Consider the following 21,496-nt stretch of genomic DNA (forward strand, 5'->3'; position numbering starts at 1 on the left):
GTTGGTTTTTTTCTATGGACAAGAAAGCCAACTCCACCTTCGCTCTTTTCATTGTTTCCAGTGATGTACAGCAGTATTCCACTTGATAAACCTATAAGTGATTCATTTCTTATTCTTGTTTCATCCAAGCCATCACGTTTTTTAATTCCGTTTCCAGTTCTAATATTTTTTCTTTACCGATGAGCGATGTTACGTTGTAACAGGCCAAGTTCAGTTCCCGTGCGTGGCAGTCTGGTCATACCTAGAGATTCTTAGCACCCTCTGCTTGCACTCTGATCCTCTCGCTGCCATAAGAGTGGGAGTGAAAGACGCTGGGGACTGAGAGCCATTTGTTTCGTCGTGTTGTGATGTGCTGGAGAGGTCTTTTCCTCTTCAGGCTGTTCAGGCGTCTTGAAGCGAACCGTTCTGCACGTTCGTTGCCATCAAAATGATGTAACAGGGTTTACCATCGAAGAATGTGACTCCAAGGACGAGACCGCAGGAATTTAAAACCAAAAGTTGTTCGTCAAAGCTGATGGTCTACTGTGCAGCTAGTGACGGAAAAATTCATTTTTGGCAAAAAAATATGAATTTCCAACTGAATTATGCGGGAGGGGAGCATTCAGAATAAAAATAGCTGACTCTTGCATAGAAATCTTACGTTTTCTTTTTTAATTGCCTGTTTTCTTTTTAATTAATTTTTTGTCCTTTTTTTTTTTTTTTTTTTTTTTTGAGAGTAGGGGCATTTATTCAGATGGCGCCTTAATCACTAAACGTTGTATTCAGTGTTGCTGGACTCCAGTATATCTGTGGTTTGTCATAGTTTTGTTTCGGTTTTTAGGTGATGATAAGTAGCTTTTTTGTTTTGAAACATGAAAAATATTATGACTAGGAAATTATAATGACATAGTTATCTTCTAAAGTACGTGTTTTATGGTTCGTCTGATTTTTTGTATAAATGGTTTCGAGGTAATTGTTTGAAATGTTTTGGAAATAGGTAATTAGTATGAGAAAGTCGTATACTTCCAGCATTCCATTCTGAACTTCCACCCATTTTCTTAAAAAGAAAAAAAAAGGTAACGATTTAAGGTTTTTCTTTGAATTAAAAAAAAAAGTGCTGTAAATACATAACGTATAAGTTGATCAGTGTATAACTTTTTTTTTTTTTTTTTTGGCTGATGCTGTATAAGCTTGCTTTCTTGTATCATATGTCTGCTAATGCTAATAACTAATCAACTTACACTTGGTTAGATTTAGTGACTAATGAAAAACATTTTCACTAATTCACGGTGCCCACGAAATCTGAGAAGATAGAAGTGGCCCGCAATAACTGCTATCAGACGGAAAGCTGTAACAAAAACACATATTTATTTTACTGTCGATGTGTTGCCAGACTATGGAATACCTTGTAGAATATTAAGACTAAGGCGCATTTAGGGCTAGAGCCTCAAGCTGCGAACAAATTTAGACTATGTATATAAAGTGCTTAGCATCATAATACACAGCCATTTCTGAATAAACAGAAAATTTTTAAGGTGGCATCGTTTTAGGTTATATCTCATATTGTGAATGCCTTCACAACGAGTTGCCATGATATTGCACTACTTCGAATAAGTAACGCTTCACCTAAGGAGAAGACTAGTGTTACTTATTCTCAGATAGGTACCACCACCCAGACAGCACTGTTTCAGGGCTATTTGGCCCTTCGTCAGTGAGTGGGTAGGTGCATCACTTGGGTAGGTGCATCACTTGGGTGCACCCAAGTGCATCACTTGGGTACCTACCCACTCACTGACGAAGGGCCAAAAGCCCTGAAACAGTGCTGTCTGGGTGGTGGTACCTATCTGAGAATAAGTAACACTAGTCTTCTCCTTAGGTGAAGCGTTACTTATTCGAAGTAGTGCAATATCATGGCAACTCGTTGTGAAGGCATTCACAATATGAGATATAACCTAAAACGATGCCACCTTAAAAATTTTCTGTTTATTCAGAAATGGCTGTGTATTATGATGCTAAGCACTTTATATACATAGTCTTGTAGAATATTTTAACTGGATGAAATTGACATGGACTTATATGAATGCTTGCATTAATTGGAGCGGTTATTAAATTTAGTAGTCACTGCATAAGTGACCAAATTTTTCATTACAATAGAAAGTTCATTTCTTCCACATGAAGCCTATGTTGCTGTTGCACCAGTAAACCCAAAATCAAATGAAATCAAATCAAAATCCTCCACTTGATTAACTCCAGTAATATCTTCTTTACTTTCCAATGCCTACCAACTGATAGTGATACTGAGGCTTTTGCTGTTACCCATCCTTAAACAATTTGTTTATTTGGTAACTCTAGTATCAGGTAATTCTAATTGCTGAACTAACACTCTTGATCATTTTGCATGCAAGCAACTCTACCATTAACTTTCTCATGAAGCCCTGTAACTGTTGGCTACCACTTCTCATCTTCCATATGTGATAAAGGCCTTGTTTGAGCCCTGGGTAAAATTCCAGTTTATGGCGGCACTTTGTACTTTGGCGAGGAAGAAGGTGGTTATTGACAGGTGAAGGCACCTCCCACGCACTGCTTTCCCCTTCTCCTCAGCTGCACATTACAGGCGGATGTCACGTGACATCAGTATGTCAGAGCTGAAATGAAGAAAAGAAACGGCAAAAAAGAGCAAAAAATAGGTGAATATAAATGCGATTTTTTTTTAAAACGGGTAGCAAAAGTTAACACCAGACACAACCACTGATACTCTTGCCTGTACATTAGACGATTCTGAGTGCAATAACAATGAGAATTCCTCTTTGTTGCACAAATGTCAACAAAAATGCCATTTTTTTAAATTTTAAAATAATGCACATGGAATTTTAAAAATTCCATGTGCATTAAAAATTGCTCTTTGTTAATTTTGTTTATGCACAAAATGTGTACAAAAATGCTTATTTTCAAAAATTTTTAGGGATTTCTAGTAAATTGGTATCTCTAGTGATACCAAAAATGCTATTATCTGGTGATACCAATGTTTCAAAGTCTGATAGTCAATTTAGTTAAGTCTTTGATACCACATTTAGTAATTACTTCACTGTTCATTAAATTCTTAATGCAATGGATGAGCTTGATAAAATGATACCGGTTTCCCAATGTCTGGTTTAAAGTCACTTAGCAGTAGCCTTAAATCACCATGTTTAATAATGTGCAGTTGATTTCTTTGCTTAAAGAGAAGTTGGATGACCACACTAAAACTACAGTTCCATGAAATGTGATATTGGAAATGCAACAAGGAGATTGCATTTCCATCATAAATACACATAACCAAAGGAAATAGCTTTAAAAGCAATAATAGCAGTAAAACTTTAAATACAAAGTGAGTTGGTGTTTTATCCTAGGCCCCAGCCTGGCCGATCGTAAATAAGTGATCAGTGGAGGATAAGCTATATATATATGTATGTTTTAAAGGAAGCAACAGTTTAAGATATTATTAATAATAATGGCTTGTGGACCTGGGACACTACTATATGCAGAAAGTACCCAACGACCATAACTTCTATATATGTTAGTTGTCGAGAAAGGCAATGTGCTAACGTTACGGTACTAGTAACGCTAAGTATGGAGAACAAAGGGTGAACGGAACAGAAATCACTATCATGGTGAACAAAGAAGAGTGCTAAGATAAAGGAGAAGTAATATAAGAATAACTTAGTGCCGTTTGTCCTGTGACTTCAGCTCCTTTTTCAGGGGCCATCTGCTGAAATCAGAGGAAGCAGCAATAAGTGGGTAAAGCCCCTGTTTCTGACAAGAAATACGCGCTGTACGTGAAAAGTAGGTAAAGTTAGTTAAAAAAAAAAAAAAAATTATTTTAATTTTAATCATGAGGCATGCGTATATTTCATGGCTGACCCGACAGAGGCTGGAAGTAAAGATTAAAAGAATAACAAGAATAAAAAGCAAGAAGTGGGATAACTTACTAGTGCCACAACCTATACCATGTCAGTAAGTTATCCCATTTCTTGCTTTTTATTCTTGTTATTCTTTTAATCTTTACTTCCGGCCTCTGTCGGGTCAGCCATGAAATATACGCACACCTCATGATTAAAATTAAAATAAAATTTTTTTTTTAACTAACTTTACCTACTTTTCACTTACACCACGTGCGGCATATATTTCATGTCAGAAACAGAGGCTTTACCCACTTATTGCCGCTTCCTCCTTTGATTTCGGTGGCTGGCCTCTGAAAAAGACGCTGAGATCACAGGACAAACGGCACTAAGTTATTCTTATTAATTCTTATTACTTCTCCTTTATCTTAGCACTCTTCTTTGTTCACCATGATAGCGATTTCTGTTCTGTTCGCCCTTTGTTTTCTATACTTAGCATTACTAGTACCATAATGTTAGCACATTGCCTTTCTCGACTACTAACTTATATATATATATATATATATATATATATATATATACACACACACAATAGGATTAAATATGCCAAAGAATGAAAGTATTTTATCTCACAATGGTATTCACCTCTATCAAACAAGTAATTAATTGCATTCTGGAATAAACTTTAATTGGGTCTTGTGGAAGTGAGAAGATTATGTAAATTGTAATAAAATAAATAAAATGAAGGATATATTTACATAAGAGTTAAGCCTTGCAGGACTTCCCCCCCCCCCCCTTTTTAATGCTATACAAGCTTGTTTCTTTACATTATTTTTTCAGCTCTAAACTAGGGGATATTGAATGAAACAAAAAAAAAATGAATGAAAGATGCAAGTGTTGCAATCAAGGATATTTTTATTTATTTATTTATTTTTATTATTATTTTTAATTATCTTTTTAAGGATAAAACTATATGAGCTTTATTCTCTTTCATGAGTTATTTTTTTATTTTTCAATCTTGGCAACTTCTAGGTTTAAAAATGTTGCTTGTGATTATCATATTTAAAGAAAAAATGACAAATTTTAATTGCAGATCCATTAATTATTCATAATTTCTTTCTTAGGTTCTGCATCCAGAATTGTCATGGACAGTAACGTAGTGACTGAAGTGCCATCTTCATTAAAAAAATTAGTTCGAATGGTAATGCGTATTGAATATAGTTTTGTTGTCGATATGCTCATAAAAAACCCATGCATGAAGGAAGATGATCTTGTTGATCTGCTGAAATATGAACGCAAGCAACTACGAGCTGTGATGGCACAGCTAAAAAATGATCGCTTCGTCAAAGTACGCCTCAGAATGGAAACCGGACCAGATGGAAAAGCAACTCGTCAAAATTATTATTACATCAATTACAAGGCGAGTAAATGAAGTATATTTTAATTAATAAAATTTACCCAAGGAAATTTTCCAAAATTCAGTCTTAAGGTCTGAAGGAAATGAATACTGAGATGCTATTTTATAATGTAGGATAGCCTTTCCTGTCCTACGTTATAAATCACAGCATTCATGAAAGTTAGTTATACCACGTAAAACCTCACTTTGAACTATAAAAAGCTAAGCATAAAACCAAAATTCTGAAATACTAGTCCAAAGCAATCAGAAACATTTGAGTTCATTAAAACAAACCAGACCATATTACAAAAACTTAAAACTAACTTTAAGAAAAATGACATTCTGACTGATATTCAAAAGAGAATCATTGTAATGGGAAAAAGCATTTTGGCAGAATTGCCTTTGGATAACTGTGTTTAGTTACATTCAGTCTTCCATAACAAATAGGTGGACAAATATTTTTTTACACTAATATAAGTGAGAGATGGGGGTAGAGGATGAAAATTGATGGATGGGGAAAAAGTACTTGTAGTGTCACATTGCATGATTAAACTTACCGCATTTACTGTACATGGGATGGCAGAAGCATTAGTTCTGGATGTAGCAAAGAGCAAACTAAATTGCTACAGAATGCATTGATCTCAATGTGAAATCTTTGACAGACAAGTAGTCCTCTTTAATCTTTTTGAACCACAAAAAGCCTTTGAATGACATATTGTAACTTCAAAAGCTGTTTTTAACATTCTGTGGGTGCCTTCCACTTTCCCTAATTTGAAACAACATTTGATGCATATTCGCTGCTCAGTAAAATCATTTTAAAATGCGAGAAAATCTTCCATTCGATGCATGCTAATTCAGAGTGACTGCAGATAAGCCGGTAAATCATACATTACTATGTCTAGATGGGTCAACTGAGTATGTTATGACAAGTTACAACTTGCTATGATACTGCAGTTTCAAAATAAAAAGTTAGTTCGTGAACTTTTTGATCTCACCTACTATAAAAATGAAAGATGTTGCATGATATGGTCTAAACCAACTGTTTTCAAAACCAGTAGCTTACAGTCTGTTGGGGAAGGACATAACATAGCAAATAAATTATACACAAAAGACTAACCTCTCTGGGACTATTATTGGGGTCACCAGGATGGTGACCTCCATAATAGTCACATGGAGAGGCTAGAGGAAATGACCCATTAAAGGTATTTTATTGACTACCTTTAATGGGTCATTTCCCCATTAAAGGTAGTTAATACATTTTTTTTAATTGGCTAATACAGGAGCAATTTTTGTTTATTCGAAAACAAAAATTTGTTTTTATATAATGAATATTTAATCTTACTTGTATTATTACATTATTGTGTAAAAATATAAGGACAAATATAAGGTAAGAATTTGCTTTTAGAAGTACATATGAAAGTATAATCAACGCTTGCTAAGATGATCTCTCTCTCTCTCTCTCTCTCTCTCTCTCGTGCTCTCTCTCTCTCTCTCGTGCTCTCTCTCTCTCTCTCGCTCTCTCTTCTGTGAGTTGAATTTGAAAATTCAGTGATCTATTTTTTTTTTTTTTCATCTTATTTCACAAATCTGGCATTTTCAAAGTGCAGAAGAAACAAGATCGTCTTAGCAATTTTGTATATATGTTTATATGTGCTCTCGTTGTATAAATCGAGTAGATAATATATTTTGTTTATATCAAGTGCTTAGTCTTTAAAGCACTTGCAACTTCTAACACTAAACCATGGCACTAACTTAATAGCTAATACTTTAATTTACATACTGTCTTGTAGATTATACATATTATGCGAATGGTTACAGGGCATTTCATAATGTGGTCTGTTCCCGTAGTCAATTCTGGATCTGAAAACAACAAAAAGGATTTATATAAACATGCATCTGATTATCAATGGTTATATATCTATGGCTGTTTCATTAAAAAAAAAAAAATGGCTGTAGAGTTTTCAGTCATAGAATAATATAATAATAAGAATAAACAGACACATACCTAGTAAAATGTTTATTCATGCTAGGTATATGTTTGCCTTTTATTTTTGTTATTATCTTATACCATTAAAAACTCCATAGTTTTTTTTTTATTCGAACATTCATAATTTCATAATTGTACAGACTCAGACACATGTTTATGTGAATTATTATTATTTATTTATTTTATTTTATTTTTTTCATTGTTTTCAGGTCCTGAATTGATCCTGAAAGTACTACCTACATGTTATGAAACACCCTGTTATCAATATCTTGATAATAGGGTGTTTCATAACCATATGGGGTAACAATAAACACTGGACAAATACTGACAGTGCTGAACATGATAAGAGCACAAAGTGCTGAAATGGTGGGGTATCTCTGATTATATATTTTTATTTATATTATTGGGGCATTAGAATATGTTGATTACCCATATTAACTCTTTCATGAGGGAGTTTCTGAAATGTTTGTGTGGTTTTTTGATAAGAATGAAATTTTGAAGTTCTGTAAAAATGATCTTTTTATATAGATGTTCTTAAATATTAATTTATTCTTATTTTGACACATTAAAATGAAATTATTGTCAAAAATCAAAAGCAGAATTAAAAAAAAAAAAAAAACAAAATTCGTAAAAAAAATATATATATAAAATAAATAAATAAACTTCTGCATCTCAATTACAGAGAAACTGCCTTTTTAAGCCGAAAATCGGCAAATATAGCCGACAGGTAACAATGTCTTCCTGCTCTTTTTTTTGCTGCCATCTATTAATACCATGTCTACTATTAGTTGAAAGCACTAATAAGAGACTGCAGCACATACTGGAAAAGTTCATAAGTAAATGACTGCATTGAACTTTACTCGCAATAACCTTCTGTATACTGTGCCTAGAGCCCACATGTGAAAAACATAAATCAGTGTATTCTTGCAAAAGGGTTAAAGAGAAGCAGCAATGCATCAATGTATCATTGCCTGGGGCACCAGATTACTTCAACCATTTCTATATATGTGTGCCGGCTTTTAATGATGTAAAACAACTTGGTTTTTATGTTGCTAAAAGTATCATGTATACATTTTTGTAAGTATTGTTGGTCACGCGATCTGTCATTAAAAGAAGTATTTGGCAAAATTATTCAGGGAAACAAAGCTTATAGTGTAAGCAAAAAAATAAATATTTTGCACTTCATTTGCTCATTATATCTAATAATTTGTCCAAACCTTTAAATTTATTCAAACTACTCACTTCCACAATCCTAGATGGAGAAAATAAATAGTGGGCTAATTCAAAAACTAGCAAATACTAAATGGTGGAAAAGAAAAAGTTTCTACAAACTCTCTAACAGTTGTAACAGTTGATTGTGAGAAATCATTGGCTAAGAAAGCAAAGAATAGGGCCAGGGAATTTTTCGTGTATGTGAATACATGAAGAATAGAATGTGTCAGATCAGATTTTTTCATAATGGTGGGTGTGGAAAATCTTAGATCTGATGCTGCTCATGAATAGAAAGAATACTTTTCTTTGAACAGCTTTACAGCTAAAAGATCCTTTCTAATGATAATAAGTTATGTCATGAGAGCTTCCTTGGACTCAGGGGAGGTACCCATGGACTGGAGATGTGCAAATGTGACCCCAATTCACAAAGGAGGATCAAAGGGCGACACAAGTAATTATAGACCTGTTAGTTTAACTTCTGTTCCAGGGAAATTAATGGAGGCACTGGTTAAAGCAGCACTGCAGGATCATCTAGAAAAGACTTCAGTTATAGCTCGGACACAGCATGGGTTTGTTAAGGGGAAGTCTTGTCTGACCAATTTTATTGGATACTTTGATGTGGTCACAAAGCAACTGGATGCAGGGAATAACTTTGATATCATATATTTGGATCTTAGAAAGGCTTTTGATACTGTTAAACATGGTAGACTGCTGCACAAATTGGAGCAGTGCAGCATTGGAGGCAAATTGCTGCTATGGATAATGGAATGGTTGAGATGGAGAAGACAGAGAATGGTAATCAATGGACACTGCTCTTCTTGGACTAATGTTATTATTGGAGTCCCTTAGGGTTCAGTGTTGGGTCCATTGTTGTTTTCTGTATTTATAAATGATATTGATGATGGTATATCAAGCTTAATGTCCAAGTTTGCAGACGATACGAAGGTTGGCAGGGTTGATAATGACACTAGTGACAGCACACTGCTGCAACAGGATCTAGAAAAGTTGAGCAGATGGGCTGAGTGGTGGAAAATGAAGTTTAACATTGACAAATGTAAAGTACTACATATGGGAAGCAGTAACCCCAGAGTAACGTATCAACTCAGTGGTAGAGAATGAAAAGGACCTGGGGGTAATTGTGCAGGCAGATATGAAGTTTTCTGAGCAGTGCAGACATTTAGATCATTTAATCAATGATATTTAGAAATTTTTCTAGCAGGGATAAGGAGGTGGTTATCCCCTTGTATAAGGCAATGGTCAGGCCACACCTTGAATACTGTATACAGGTCTGGAGGCCTCATTTTAAGAAGGATGTAGAGCTGTTGGAACGAGTACAGAGAAGGGCAACAAGATTAGTGAATGGAACAAAGGGTTGCTCCTATGGAGAAGGCTTAAGTTTTGCAGGTTACAGTGTTTGGAGACTAGGCACCTGCGAGGTGATTTGATTGATGTGTATAAAGCCTTGAATGGTTTGAGCATGCTCAATGCTGATGAGATTCTTCCTCTTGCTCAGAATAATCAACTGAGAGGGCATAAATTCAAATTGAGGAAAGACAGTTGTAGGATAGATGTGTGGAAGTTTGCCTTTAGCCAGCGGGTAGTGGATTGGTGGAACAGACTTCCATCTTTTGTTGTGGAAGTTGATAGCCTAAATAAATTTAAGGCTGAGCTGGACAGGTACAGGTAGTTCTCGACTTTACGAGTTAATTCTTTCCTAGCTCATAAAGTGGGAATTTATTTCACATAGACATAAGGTTAAAAATAAGAGTTACGTTCTGAACAATGAAATTAGTTAGCTAATTAGTTTATGTTTAAACAATGATTGATTTATCCAAAGAAATGAAAACATAGCCTGTAAAATCAAGCAAATTATAATAACAGAGAAATTATTTATGACTTACAAATGTTAAAGAATGTTTATTCTTCATCATCATCGACTAAATGCATACTCGTTGATCACTCATTATTGGCTCGGCACTCGTTGGTTTGTTGCACAAGGAGTCGTCTTCTTCAGAAATGTTTCAAGAGTCATTTTTTTCCAAGATAATCTCTTTTAATTTGCGAAAATAATTTTAATTAGAAATTTCACGGTTGCATGCATAAGCATTTTTTAACGCCACACACAAATTGCAACTGAGATGATTCGCACGGAGTAACAAGTTTACGGAGCTTAAAAAGCGGAATGAAGAGGAAGATTCTGAAAATGTATTTATGTTTTTTATATGATTGAAGATTTCATTTCATCATAATACCATAAAAAAACCACACAATTCCAGCTATCGGTATTTTCGCAAATGCAAGATCGAGTTTACTACCTGTTTATAATTGCTTGCATTAACAGAAAAGCCCAATAAACCGACAAGTGCAAACTGTTTTTTATTGTTTTATGATCGTGACCTACAGAAACATTCTTCAGAAAAATATCACAAATCCATTCAAAATTGGTTCTTATAACATATGATAATGATGAAAGTGTAGTGCATTTAAGGATTTGAATCTGTAACTAATACAATTTACAAACCATGCTCACGACCTCTCTAAAAATGACGTTTTACATAGATAAATAGCTTAGTTGCACAGCGAAAATTCCAACTTCGAGATCTTGGAATGAATTACCAAAAAACAATGTGTTATTGGGTTCACATTACAGTATTTTAATCCGTCTCTGGAACGGATTAATATTGTAAAGCTGGGTACACTGTATTTGTATACCTATGCATGCTTTTCGTGGTGCACCATAACCTTGCTGTTTTTGCGCGACAAAAAATTAAAATCAAATCAAATCAAACCTGTGCACGTGGTTTGAAATGCTGTATTTATGAATGTTTAACATTCATCTTTTGCAATTAATGTTCATATTTTCGATTTTGTTGATACTTGATACTTGGGGGGAATAAAACTCGTAAACCTGAGAACTCGTAAAGTGAGAACTGCCTGTATTTGGAATGAACAGAGGGGTGAAATGGGAGCGTGCTCTTCTCTGATGGAGCCTTTATTGTCTCTTCTCTAATGGAGCCTTTATCTCATAGCTATTCCCAACCTCGTATTGTCTGGCATTACAAGAATGCAAAATGGGATGACCTGCAATATTTCTTTTCTTCTTTTCCTTGTTCGGATTACTGTTTCAAAACTTCTGATGTCAACGTTTGCTCAGATCGTGTCAGTGAAATTATTCTTCTAGGAATGGAATCCTTTATTCCACAGTCTACTTTAAAATCTGGTCCTTTATCTAAACCTTGGTTTTCCAGTAAATGTGCTAAGGCTGTTCAAGAGAAGAATGTTGCATATCATAATTGGCTTGTTTCTAATTCTTCAGCTTCATTGTCTGCCGACACCAAAGCTCGCAACAATTGTAAAGCAGTTATTAATCAGTCCAAACTAGATTTTGAGCAGACTAAGAGTAGAAAACTTGCTTCTTGCCCTAATGGTAGCCAAGCATTCTGGTCTCTTGCCAAAGCTATTGGCCGCAACTTTTTCCCATCTCTGCTCCCACTTCTGTCCAAACCAGATGGTTCTGTTGTCACTTCAGCCAAGGATAAAGCTGACCTGCTAGCATCCCATTTTTCTTCCAGCTCATGTATTAATGATCTTGGTAAAACACCTCCCACCATTCCCAACGCACTCCATTCAATGCCTCCTGTGGTCTTCCGTCAAAAGGATATCAGAAGGATTTTGATGAATCTCGATGCTAAGAAAGCTCCAGATCCTGATGGTATTTCTCCACTTGTTCTCAAAACCTGTGCTCCTGAACTTACTGCTGTTTGCCACCTTTTTTCACTTTCTTATTCCAAAGGTGTTTTTCCTTCTGCTTGGAAATTTGCTCATATCCAGCCAGTTCCTAAAAAGGGTGACAAATCTCTCCCATCCAATTATCGTCCCATTGCAATTACTTGTACTCTTTCTAAAGTAATGGGGAACTCAATTAACCGCCAAGTCTTAAACTACCTAGAAACCTTCTGTCTGATCAACGATTGCCAGTATGGATTTTGTCAGTGTCGATCCACTGGTGATATTCTGGCTAACGTTACCCATTCATGGACAAATTCAATGGAAAAGTTAGGTGAGACACAAGCAGTTGCTCTTGACATCTCAAAGGTTTTCGATTGTGTTTGGCATAAAGGTCTTCTAAACAAGCTTCCATCTTATGGTTTGCCAACTGTTTTTTGTAATTGGTCATCCAGTTTTCTGTCTGATTGCTCACTGAGGGTGATGGTAGATGGCTCTCTGTCTTCTAACTTCTCTACTAATGCTGGTGTCCCCCAAGGTTCAGTTCTTTCCACCACTCTTTTCCTGTTGTATATTAATGACCTTCTTCCAATGACTGGAAATCCTATCCATAGTTTTGCTGATGATAGCACATTGCATTCCACTTTCCATTTTGAGAAAGCTTCCCTGCCCAATCAGCTTCAACTTCTCGAAAATCTGCAACCAATTCCTTAAATGCCGATCTTCAGGTAATTCTCCAGTGGGGCAAAGACAACTTAGTTGATTTCAACCCTTCTAAAACTCAGTCTTGTCTTATATCTCGCAAAAAGAATTCTTCTGCTCCTATGCTTATCTTTGGTGACACTCCGATTTCTAAGCAAAATGATATATCTCTTTTGGGGATGACCCTGACTTCTAATCTCTCTTGGCACAAGCACATTACAAATATTGCTTCCTCTGCATCTAAAAAGCTTGGTTTTCTCTTTCGCTGTCGGCGTTACTTTCTTCCAAACAGCTGTTCATTCTGTACAAATTGCAAAACCTCCCTACCATGGAATATTGTTCCCACATCTGGGGTGGTGCCACCAAAACTTTTTTCAGGCTTCTAGATTCCATTCAGAAGAGGGCAGTTAGGTTAATTAATGACTCCTCTTTAACAGAGTCTCTCCACTCTGCATCATAGACATACTGATTCTGCTGCATGCCTTTTCTACAGATACTTCCACGAACACTATTCTACTGAATGACTCTATAATTCCAGCTCTCTCTTTCTAAACAGTCCGAACATGTGGCGCCAACATCCATTTAGTGTCCAACTTCAAACTCACAGAACCAACTTTTCATCTTCCTCGTTTATTCATTCAGCTGCCATTTTCTGTAACAACCTTCCTTCATATGTATTTCCTGAAAATTACAGTCTATAGAAGTTCAAGTCTAATGTGAACAAATATCTTCTTTTCCCTTCTCAACCTCCAACCCAGGCACGGTACTAAGTACTATAGGTTCTAATACCTCTCGTGTTTGCGGTTTTCATAAAAAAAAAATATATATATATATATATATCAAAATTTAGCATTAGTAGAGCATATGATGCAAGAAAACAAGCTTATAACATCAGCAAAAAAAAAAAAAAAAAAAACCCTTCCCAATTCACCCGTCCATTCCCTCCAAATGTTTGTCTAGTTCTGCCTGGAACTTATTGAAGTTGCTGACCTCCACTACAACAGATTGAAGTTTCTTCCAAGTATCAACCACCTTCTGGCTAAAGGCAAATTTCTGTACATCTAATCTACAATTGTCTTTCCTCAGTTTGAATTTATGCCCCCTCAGGTGAGTAATTTGAGTAAGAGGAACAATCCCTTTAGCATTGAGCTTACTCAATCCATTCAATGCCTTATACAACTCGATTAGATCACCTCACAGGTAGCCTACTCTCCAGAAGCTGCAATATGCAGAACTTAAGACTTTCATGGTAACACCAACCCTTTGTATTTAGAGTTGGTGTTACCAAGAAAGGTAACCAAACTTGTTGCCCTTCTCTGTATTCAGTCCAGCAGCCTCTACATCTCTCCTAAAATGAGGCCTCCACACCTGTATACAGTACTCAAGGTGTGGCCTGACCATTGCCTTATACAAGGGGACAATCACCCCCTTATCCCTGCTAGCAAAATTCCTGTATATCAAGCATGGCCAACAACTCGATTGCGGCTTTAATTTCGGTCAGTCACGACGAATTTTAAATATATACAAAAAATAGATTAGTCAAAATCAAAATGTTATTGTGTGCTCCACTGCATATGCTTATTACTAATCCCTTGAACCATATGACTACTCTTGTAGTTGTGCAGCCGCTAGGCTTGTCTAGTGAAAATTCACACAGTTACGTTGTGGAGAGCCTAGTGTATGTATTGAATTCTTATTTAATATTAATAAGTGGACAGTACTTATACGTTAATTTAATAACCTTTGATTTAAAATGAATACTAAGAAAAAGAGTAAAACGTATCATTTTCATCATGAGTGGGAACTAGAATACTTTTTTATAATGATAAAAGAAAAATGTTGTTATTTGATTTGCAATACATCCATGGCTATACCCAAAAAAGGGTATTGTCGATCAATTCGGCCCTGGAAAGATTGTGCAAGGCTCAAGGGGTAGAATTTTTTTCAGCCTGGTCTGTACTTATTAACAGGAGAGACTGCTTCTACACGGATGGGATATACTTAAATAGAAAGGGTTCAAGAATATTTGCTGATGCTATCGAGGCAGTGTTAAGTGGGTCGGAAAACTGCTAGCTTGGGAGAATACAAGAACTAATAGATTAACAGTAGCCACTGGCAGAGGTGAAAGTGATTCTTGTACTGCTTCTATTGAAATAAGCAGCAGCCTGGAAAACAAGATGTAGGGTATTTCGAAGACTGCTGGGAGTCATTGCGGTACAAGTAAACACATGGTTGTGTTAGGGTAGCTAAGAATAGGAACAGATGCATGTATACTTGTGTGTACACCAATGCTAGGAGTTTACTAAATAAATTTGATGAATTTGAGGTAATGCTCAAAACATCAAGGCAGAGATTGTTGGGATATCAGAGACGTGGTGTCACACAGATACAAGGAATGCCAGAACTGGAATTGGGGAGTACAATGTGTACAGAAAGGAAAGACAGGATAGGAAAGGCGGAGGGGATATGCTATTAGTTAAGAAACACATTAAATCCAAGGAAGTGAAGCCAGTCGACATCGATGGACAGTGCAGTGTCGGGTCAGTTTGGTCTGGCATAAGCATTGGGAGATCAAAATTGAGAGTAAGAGTGTGCCATAGGCCTAATGAATCTGATGAGTATAATAAGAAACTGTACAGGGAAATAGAGTGGGCCAGTAAATCAGAGAGTCTTATAATGGGGGATTTCAATTTCCCAGATATTGACTGGAATTTGTGGGTTGGTCACTCACACACTAGCAAAGCTTTTGTGGATTTATTGGATGATTGTTTTCTACATCAGCATGTTCGGGAGGCAACTAGAGGGAGTAATACTCTTGATCTGATTATCAGTAGTGATTCTTCATGCATTAAGAATCTGCAGATAAAGGAACCACTAGGTGGCAGTGATCACAGTGTGCTGTAGTGGGATTTACTCAAAGAGGTAACTACTATCAGGGGTAAAGGGAAGGGTTTTTGCTTTCATAGAGGCAACTATGATGGTCTGAGACAGTATTTAAATTCTATACAGTGGGACCAACTGATGATGTTACCAACAGCAAATTCAAAATGGGAAGCATTCAAGGAACTTATCTTGGAAGCTACTAGGCTTTACATACCAACTAAGAAATATTGTTCAAGGTTTGGGCCTAAATGGTTGTCAGATGAACTAATGAGACATATGGCAGAGAAGAAAAATGCATGGGACACATATAAATTAATGGGTGACGTGGAAGCCTATGATAGATATAAGCTGGTCTGTAACTAAGTCACAAAAGAGATTTGGCAGACAAAGGCAGATCATGAGAAATCCTTGGCAAAGAATGCAAAGAAAAACAGCAAAGAGTTCTTTACGTATATAAACTCTAGAAGGAAGGGGATGAATCAGATTGTTCCACTGAATATTGATAGTTCAACAGTTGAGGATCCTGCTCAGGTAACTAACAAACTAAATGAATATTTTGCATCGACATTCACACATGAGGGGTTATTCAGCAAGGGGAATGGTGGAGGTTATTCAACTCTGGCAGTAATCTAGGTAATCTTGTAATAACTGAGAGTAAAGTGGAGGAGAAATTGTTGAAGATAAACACAAGAAAGGCACCTGGCATGGATGGGATCTATCCAGTTATATTAAAGGAGTCAGCAAAGGAAGTAAGCAAACCCTTAGCCATAATTATGTGAGCTTCTTTGGACTCAGGGGAGGTACCCATAGACTGGAGATGTGGAAATGTGACCCCAATTCACAAAGGAGGAACAAAGGCTGACATAAGTAATTATAGACCTGTGAGTTTAACTTCTGTTCCAAGAAAATTAATGGAGGCACTGGTTAAAGAAGCACTGCAGGATCATCTAGACAAGGTTTCAGTTATAGCTCAGACACAGCTTGTTTTGTTAAGGGAAAGTCTTGCCTGACCAATTTGATTGGATACTATGATGCAGTCACAAAAGAACTGGATGCAGGGAATAATTTTGATATTATATATTTGGATCTTAGAAAGGCTTTTGATACTGTTGCACATGGAAGACCTGCTGCTGCTATGGATAAAGGGGTGGCTGGGGGGGAGAAGACAGATAGTGGTAATCAATGGACACTGTTCATCATGGACTAATGTTATTAGTGGAGTCCCTCAGGGTTCACTGTAGGGTCCATTGTTGTTTTCTGTATTTATAAATGATATTGATGATGGTATATCAATCTTAATATCCAAGTTTCCAGATGATACAAAGGTTGGCAGGGTTGTTAAGGACACTACTGACGCTATGCTGCTACAACAGGATCTTGAAAGGTTGAGCAGATGGGCTGAGAGGTGGCAAATGAAGTTTAGCATTGACAAATGCAAGAGTAGCTCATGGTGTCTTGTGAATGATATACAGGAATTTTTCTAGCAGGAATAAGGAGGTGATTATTCCCTTGTATAAGGCAGTGGTCAGGCCACACCTTGAGTACTGTATACAGGTCTGGAAGTCTCATTTCAAGAAGGATGTAGAGCTGCTGGAACGAGTACAGAGAAGGGTAACAAGATTAGTGAATGGAACAAAGGGTTGCTCTTACGAAGAAAGGCTTAAGTTTTGCAAATTACACTGTCTGAAGACTAGGCACCGGCGAGGTGATCTGATAGAGGTGTACAAAGCCTCGAATGGTTTGAGCACGCTCAGTGCTGATGGGATTCTGTCTCTTGCTCAGAATAATCACCTGAGAGGGCATAAATTCAAATTGAGGAAAGACAGATGTAGGATAGATGTCCGGAAATTTGCCTTTAGCCAGCGGGTAGTTGGTTGGTGGAATGGACTTTCATCCCTTGTTGTGTAAGTTGATATCCTAAATAAATTTAAGGCTCAGCTGGACAGGTATTTCGAAAGAATGGAGGGGTGAAATGGGAGTTTTTTTGTTTTTTTTTTTTAACTAATGCTGCATAAGCTTGCTTTCTTGCATCATATGCCTCTACTAATGCTAAAGGAAATTTAGAAAGACACTTCAAAGCACCGCGTTGTAAATACCAATTGGATTTTCTACCTAATTAATGACCTTAGAAAAAAATAAATTTAAAGAACTGAAATCCAGATTATTCTTACAGAAAAATTTCTTCATGAAATTTACAGTCTAAAGCAGTAACTGTAGCATCATTTAAATTGAGTCATCTTCTTGCAAAAAGAATGCAGACCATTTTCTGATGGTCAATTCATCAAAGATGCATTTTTAGAAATAACAGATTCTCTTTTTGAAAATTTTAAGAACAAAAATGAAATTAAAAGTGCTCTTTAAGATCTGCAATTATCTCGATATACTGTGATGTGACACATCGAAATAACGAGTAAAAAAATCAGCGAACAATTGCGTGCTCATTTTGCTAAGTGTGTGCCCTTTTCTTTACAACTGGATGAATCTACAGGCACCATTGATACAGCTCAATTGCTCATTTTTATTCGTATGGTTTTTGATGATTCTGCCACTACAGAATGGTTTTGCTGGGTATAGTTTTGTTAAAAGAAAGAACTAGAGGTCTTGATATATTTAACACATTCTAAAATTTTATTGAAAACATATTTCCACTATTGGAAGAGACCAATCACCACACTTTGAAGAGGACAATCTCTTCAAAGGAGACTTTTCAAAATGCAACTCAATGAAAATGAACCAGATCTGATATTACACACAGATGTTAGGTGGCTTAGTCAGAGTAAGTTTCTACAGAGATTTTGAAATTTGCTGAATGAAATTAAAAAATTTGTTGATCAAAGGGGAGATGATAATCAGGGGTTACAAGATATGGAGTGGTTGTGTGATTTGGCTTTTTTTGCAGATTTTACCAGTAAATTAATTGATCCGAATTTGGAATTACAAGGAAAAAATAAAAATGTGAGTGATATTATTATTATTATTATTAGCATATGATGCAAGGAAGCCTGAGGCTTATGCCACGAGCCAAAAAAAAAATATTTCTGAATTACCCTGAGAGAGAGAGAGAGAGAGAGAGAGAGAGAGAGAGAGAGTCAGAAGTAGAAGGGAATCACCAAGAAAGAAGAATGATGATATCCAGCTCCTGACCCTGAGTGTGTCAAGCCCATGCTCACTAGATGTGATATGATTCATAGTATTTCTGCATATAAATATCAATTTTTAGCAATGGCTAAGGATCTCAAAGAAAAAAAATTCGATCATTTTCAAATATGCAAGGTTATTTGCAAAAATATCCTGGTTTTGAATTTAATAGTGAGAATTGTGTTTCTGAAATTGAGAAAGTTTTGAATGATTTTGAGACCAGATTCAGTGGTTTTAAAACAATTGAAGACAATATTCAATATATTTCTTCTCCATTTAATGTTGACTTAGATGCAAAACAAACTGTAGAAAAAATTGGTGAGATTTTTCACATGGAGAAAATACAGTATTACTTGAAAATGAAATTATTACATTGCAAAACGATTTCTTCCTGAAAGCCAGATCATCAGAAAAAGACGAAAATGCAGTGAAGTTTTAAATTCCTGTTTTGGTTTCACATAGATATGTGAAGCCAAAACAGGAATTTAAAAGTTCGTATTTTCGTATTTGAAACAAACAGAGACAAAGAATCGCTCTACTCTTACGGACTTGCATATAGAAGAAGATTCTTTACAGTTGACCTCATCACAGCATATTCCCGATTTTGAAAGCTTTGCAGATGACATGAACACACAAACTTCACATAAATTAAAAATTTAAATACGTATGAATTTAAAATAAGAATTTTGAATTGTATTTAATTATAAAATTTATAAACAGCATTTTTCAATATGTGTTGATTAACATTTTTAACCATGTTCAATAAAATTCATGAGATGGTAGATCGCAGTACATTTTGAAGGAAAAAAGTAGATCGCATCACAATTTATGTTGCCCACCCCTGCTGTATATCATTGACAAGACACCACGAGCTATCTTGCAGCCTTTTTGCACTGCTCAGAAAACTTCATATCTCACTGCATAATTACCCCCAAGTCCTTTTCATTCTCCGCTACCCTGAGAGTAGTACAACCCAGTTGATACGTTAATCTGGGGTAGCTGCTACCCATATGCAGTACTTTTCATTTGTCAATGTTAAACTTCAATTGCCACCTCTCAACTCATCTGCTCAACTATTCCAGATCTTGTTGCATTAGTGTACTATCATTACTGTTATTAACAATCCTGCCAACCTTCGTATCATCTTAAACATTAACCCTGATATATACCTTCATTTGCAGATGATACGAGATTGGGAGAGGGGTTAATAATTATTGCCAAGCAGTGCTCCTTCTGGATGACTTGGATAAGATTCAAAGATAGTTAAGTACCCAAGAGGAGCTAGAAGAAAACCTGGAAGACAAAGGTGGAGATGGATATATGAAATTCATGAGTTTGTGGGTAGTAAATGGATGGCCAGTGCTCAAAACAGAAGGAACTGGAAAGTTGCTGGAGAGGCCTTCATCCTGCAGTGGATTGAAAATGGCTGATGATGATGATGTTGCCATCTTTTAACTGTGTTTATGAGTAATAGTAGGAGTCATTATATTCTTTAAGACAATTTGATAGTATGAATCAGAGCTGTAATACTCAATATGACATCGCGTAATGTTGTTAAGCTTGCCTTAAAATCTCGATATTCGAATAAACAAAAATACCTTTCCCAGGTTAGGAAGCTTCACAATAAATTAAAAAATTATCTACATCCGAACGATTGGTGTGTATTGAAGAACTCCATAGATTTGCGATGGGAAGCACAGGCCTCAGAAATAAAAAACAGACACATTAATAAGTTGCAAACATTATCGGATAGGTCAAGACACGTTCATGCGAATTCTAACACATTGTCAAGGGCTTGCGACCAAGTTCATACGAGTTGGGTGACAACCCCCTCACAGACAACGTACTACCACAGAATATGTCAGCTAGTTCACGAACCCTCACCCAGTATTCAACGAACCGACATATCAACAGGTTACAAATCTTTCCTCATGTACGCTATCGCAGGACCAGATTTCACTTTTATCCAAAGGACTAAATTATAATTTACCACCTCGAAAACTACCTACCATAATTGATATTGAATTTGTACTTCATAATGTTCCACAGAAAGATGTATTTATTCAACAAGTTAACCAAGTAGTGAATAACAAAAGAAACGACTTTCTAAAATGAATACACATGACAGTCAGCTTTACGAGAACTTAGGGGGAAATAAGGACATTATTATACAGAGGGCAGATAAAGGAGATACAGTGGTAATACTAGATAAATCTGATTATATTAATAATTAGATTCAGTTGTTTCAGATACCTCCACTTATCTTGAAGTAGACCCGACACTGTTTACCAATTTGGTCAATCAGTACAATAAAACATTAACCCCGTATCGAAAAAACGACTACATTACTATGGTCCAGTTAAAGGAATTGAAGGCCAGAACATACAATATTCCTGCACTTTTCAGTCAGGTAAATTACACAAGACGGGATTTCTTATTCGACCTACTGTTTCCTACAGGAACTCGGCATTTTCATTCTTAACCACACATGTATATAACATTATAAAACCCTTTAGACAGGTAATACAATTTGGGGTTAAGAACTACGATACATTATTTAATAATCTTAAAGACTGTAGACTCGGCGACAATGAC

The 21,496-nt window shown here is 36.1% G+C and overlaps 1 protein-coding gene across 1 annotated transcript in view; it reads left to right on the top strand.

The window, feature by feature from the left end:
* The first annotated feature begins 906 nt into the window (after positions 1 to 906).
* TfIIEalpha (transcription factor IIEalpha) overlaps positions 907 to 21,496 on the top strand; it is a 56,145-nt gene continuing 35,555 nt past the window's right edge. Inside the window, exons 1-2 of the mRNA XM_090378977.1 lie at positions 907 to 1,055; positions 4,982 to 5,277. Of these exons, the coding sequence (XP_090235103.1) occupies positions 5,002 to 5,277 (276 nt within the window). The 5' untranslated portion in view covers positions 907 to 1,055; positions 4,982 to 5,001. The remainder of the gene's footprint in view (positions 1,056 to 4,981; positions 5,278 to 21,496) is intronic.

The sequence above is a fragment of the Mastigoproctus giganteus genome, chromosome 8, assembly GCF_048544385.1.
Source record: "Mastigoproctus giganteus isolate SK-2022 chromosome 8, ASM4854438v1, whole genome shotgun sequence".
Lineage (NCBI taxonomy): Eukaryota > Metazoa > Arthropoda > Arachnida > Uropygi > Thelyphonidae > Mastigoproctus > Mastigoproctus giganteus.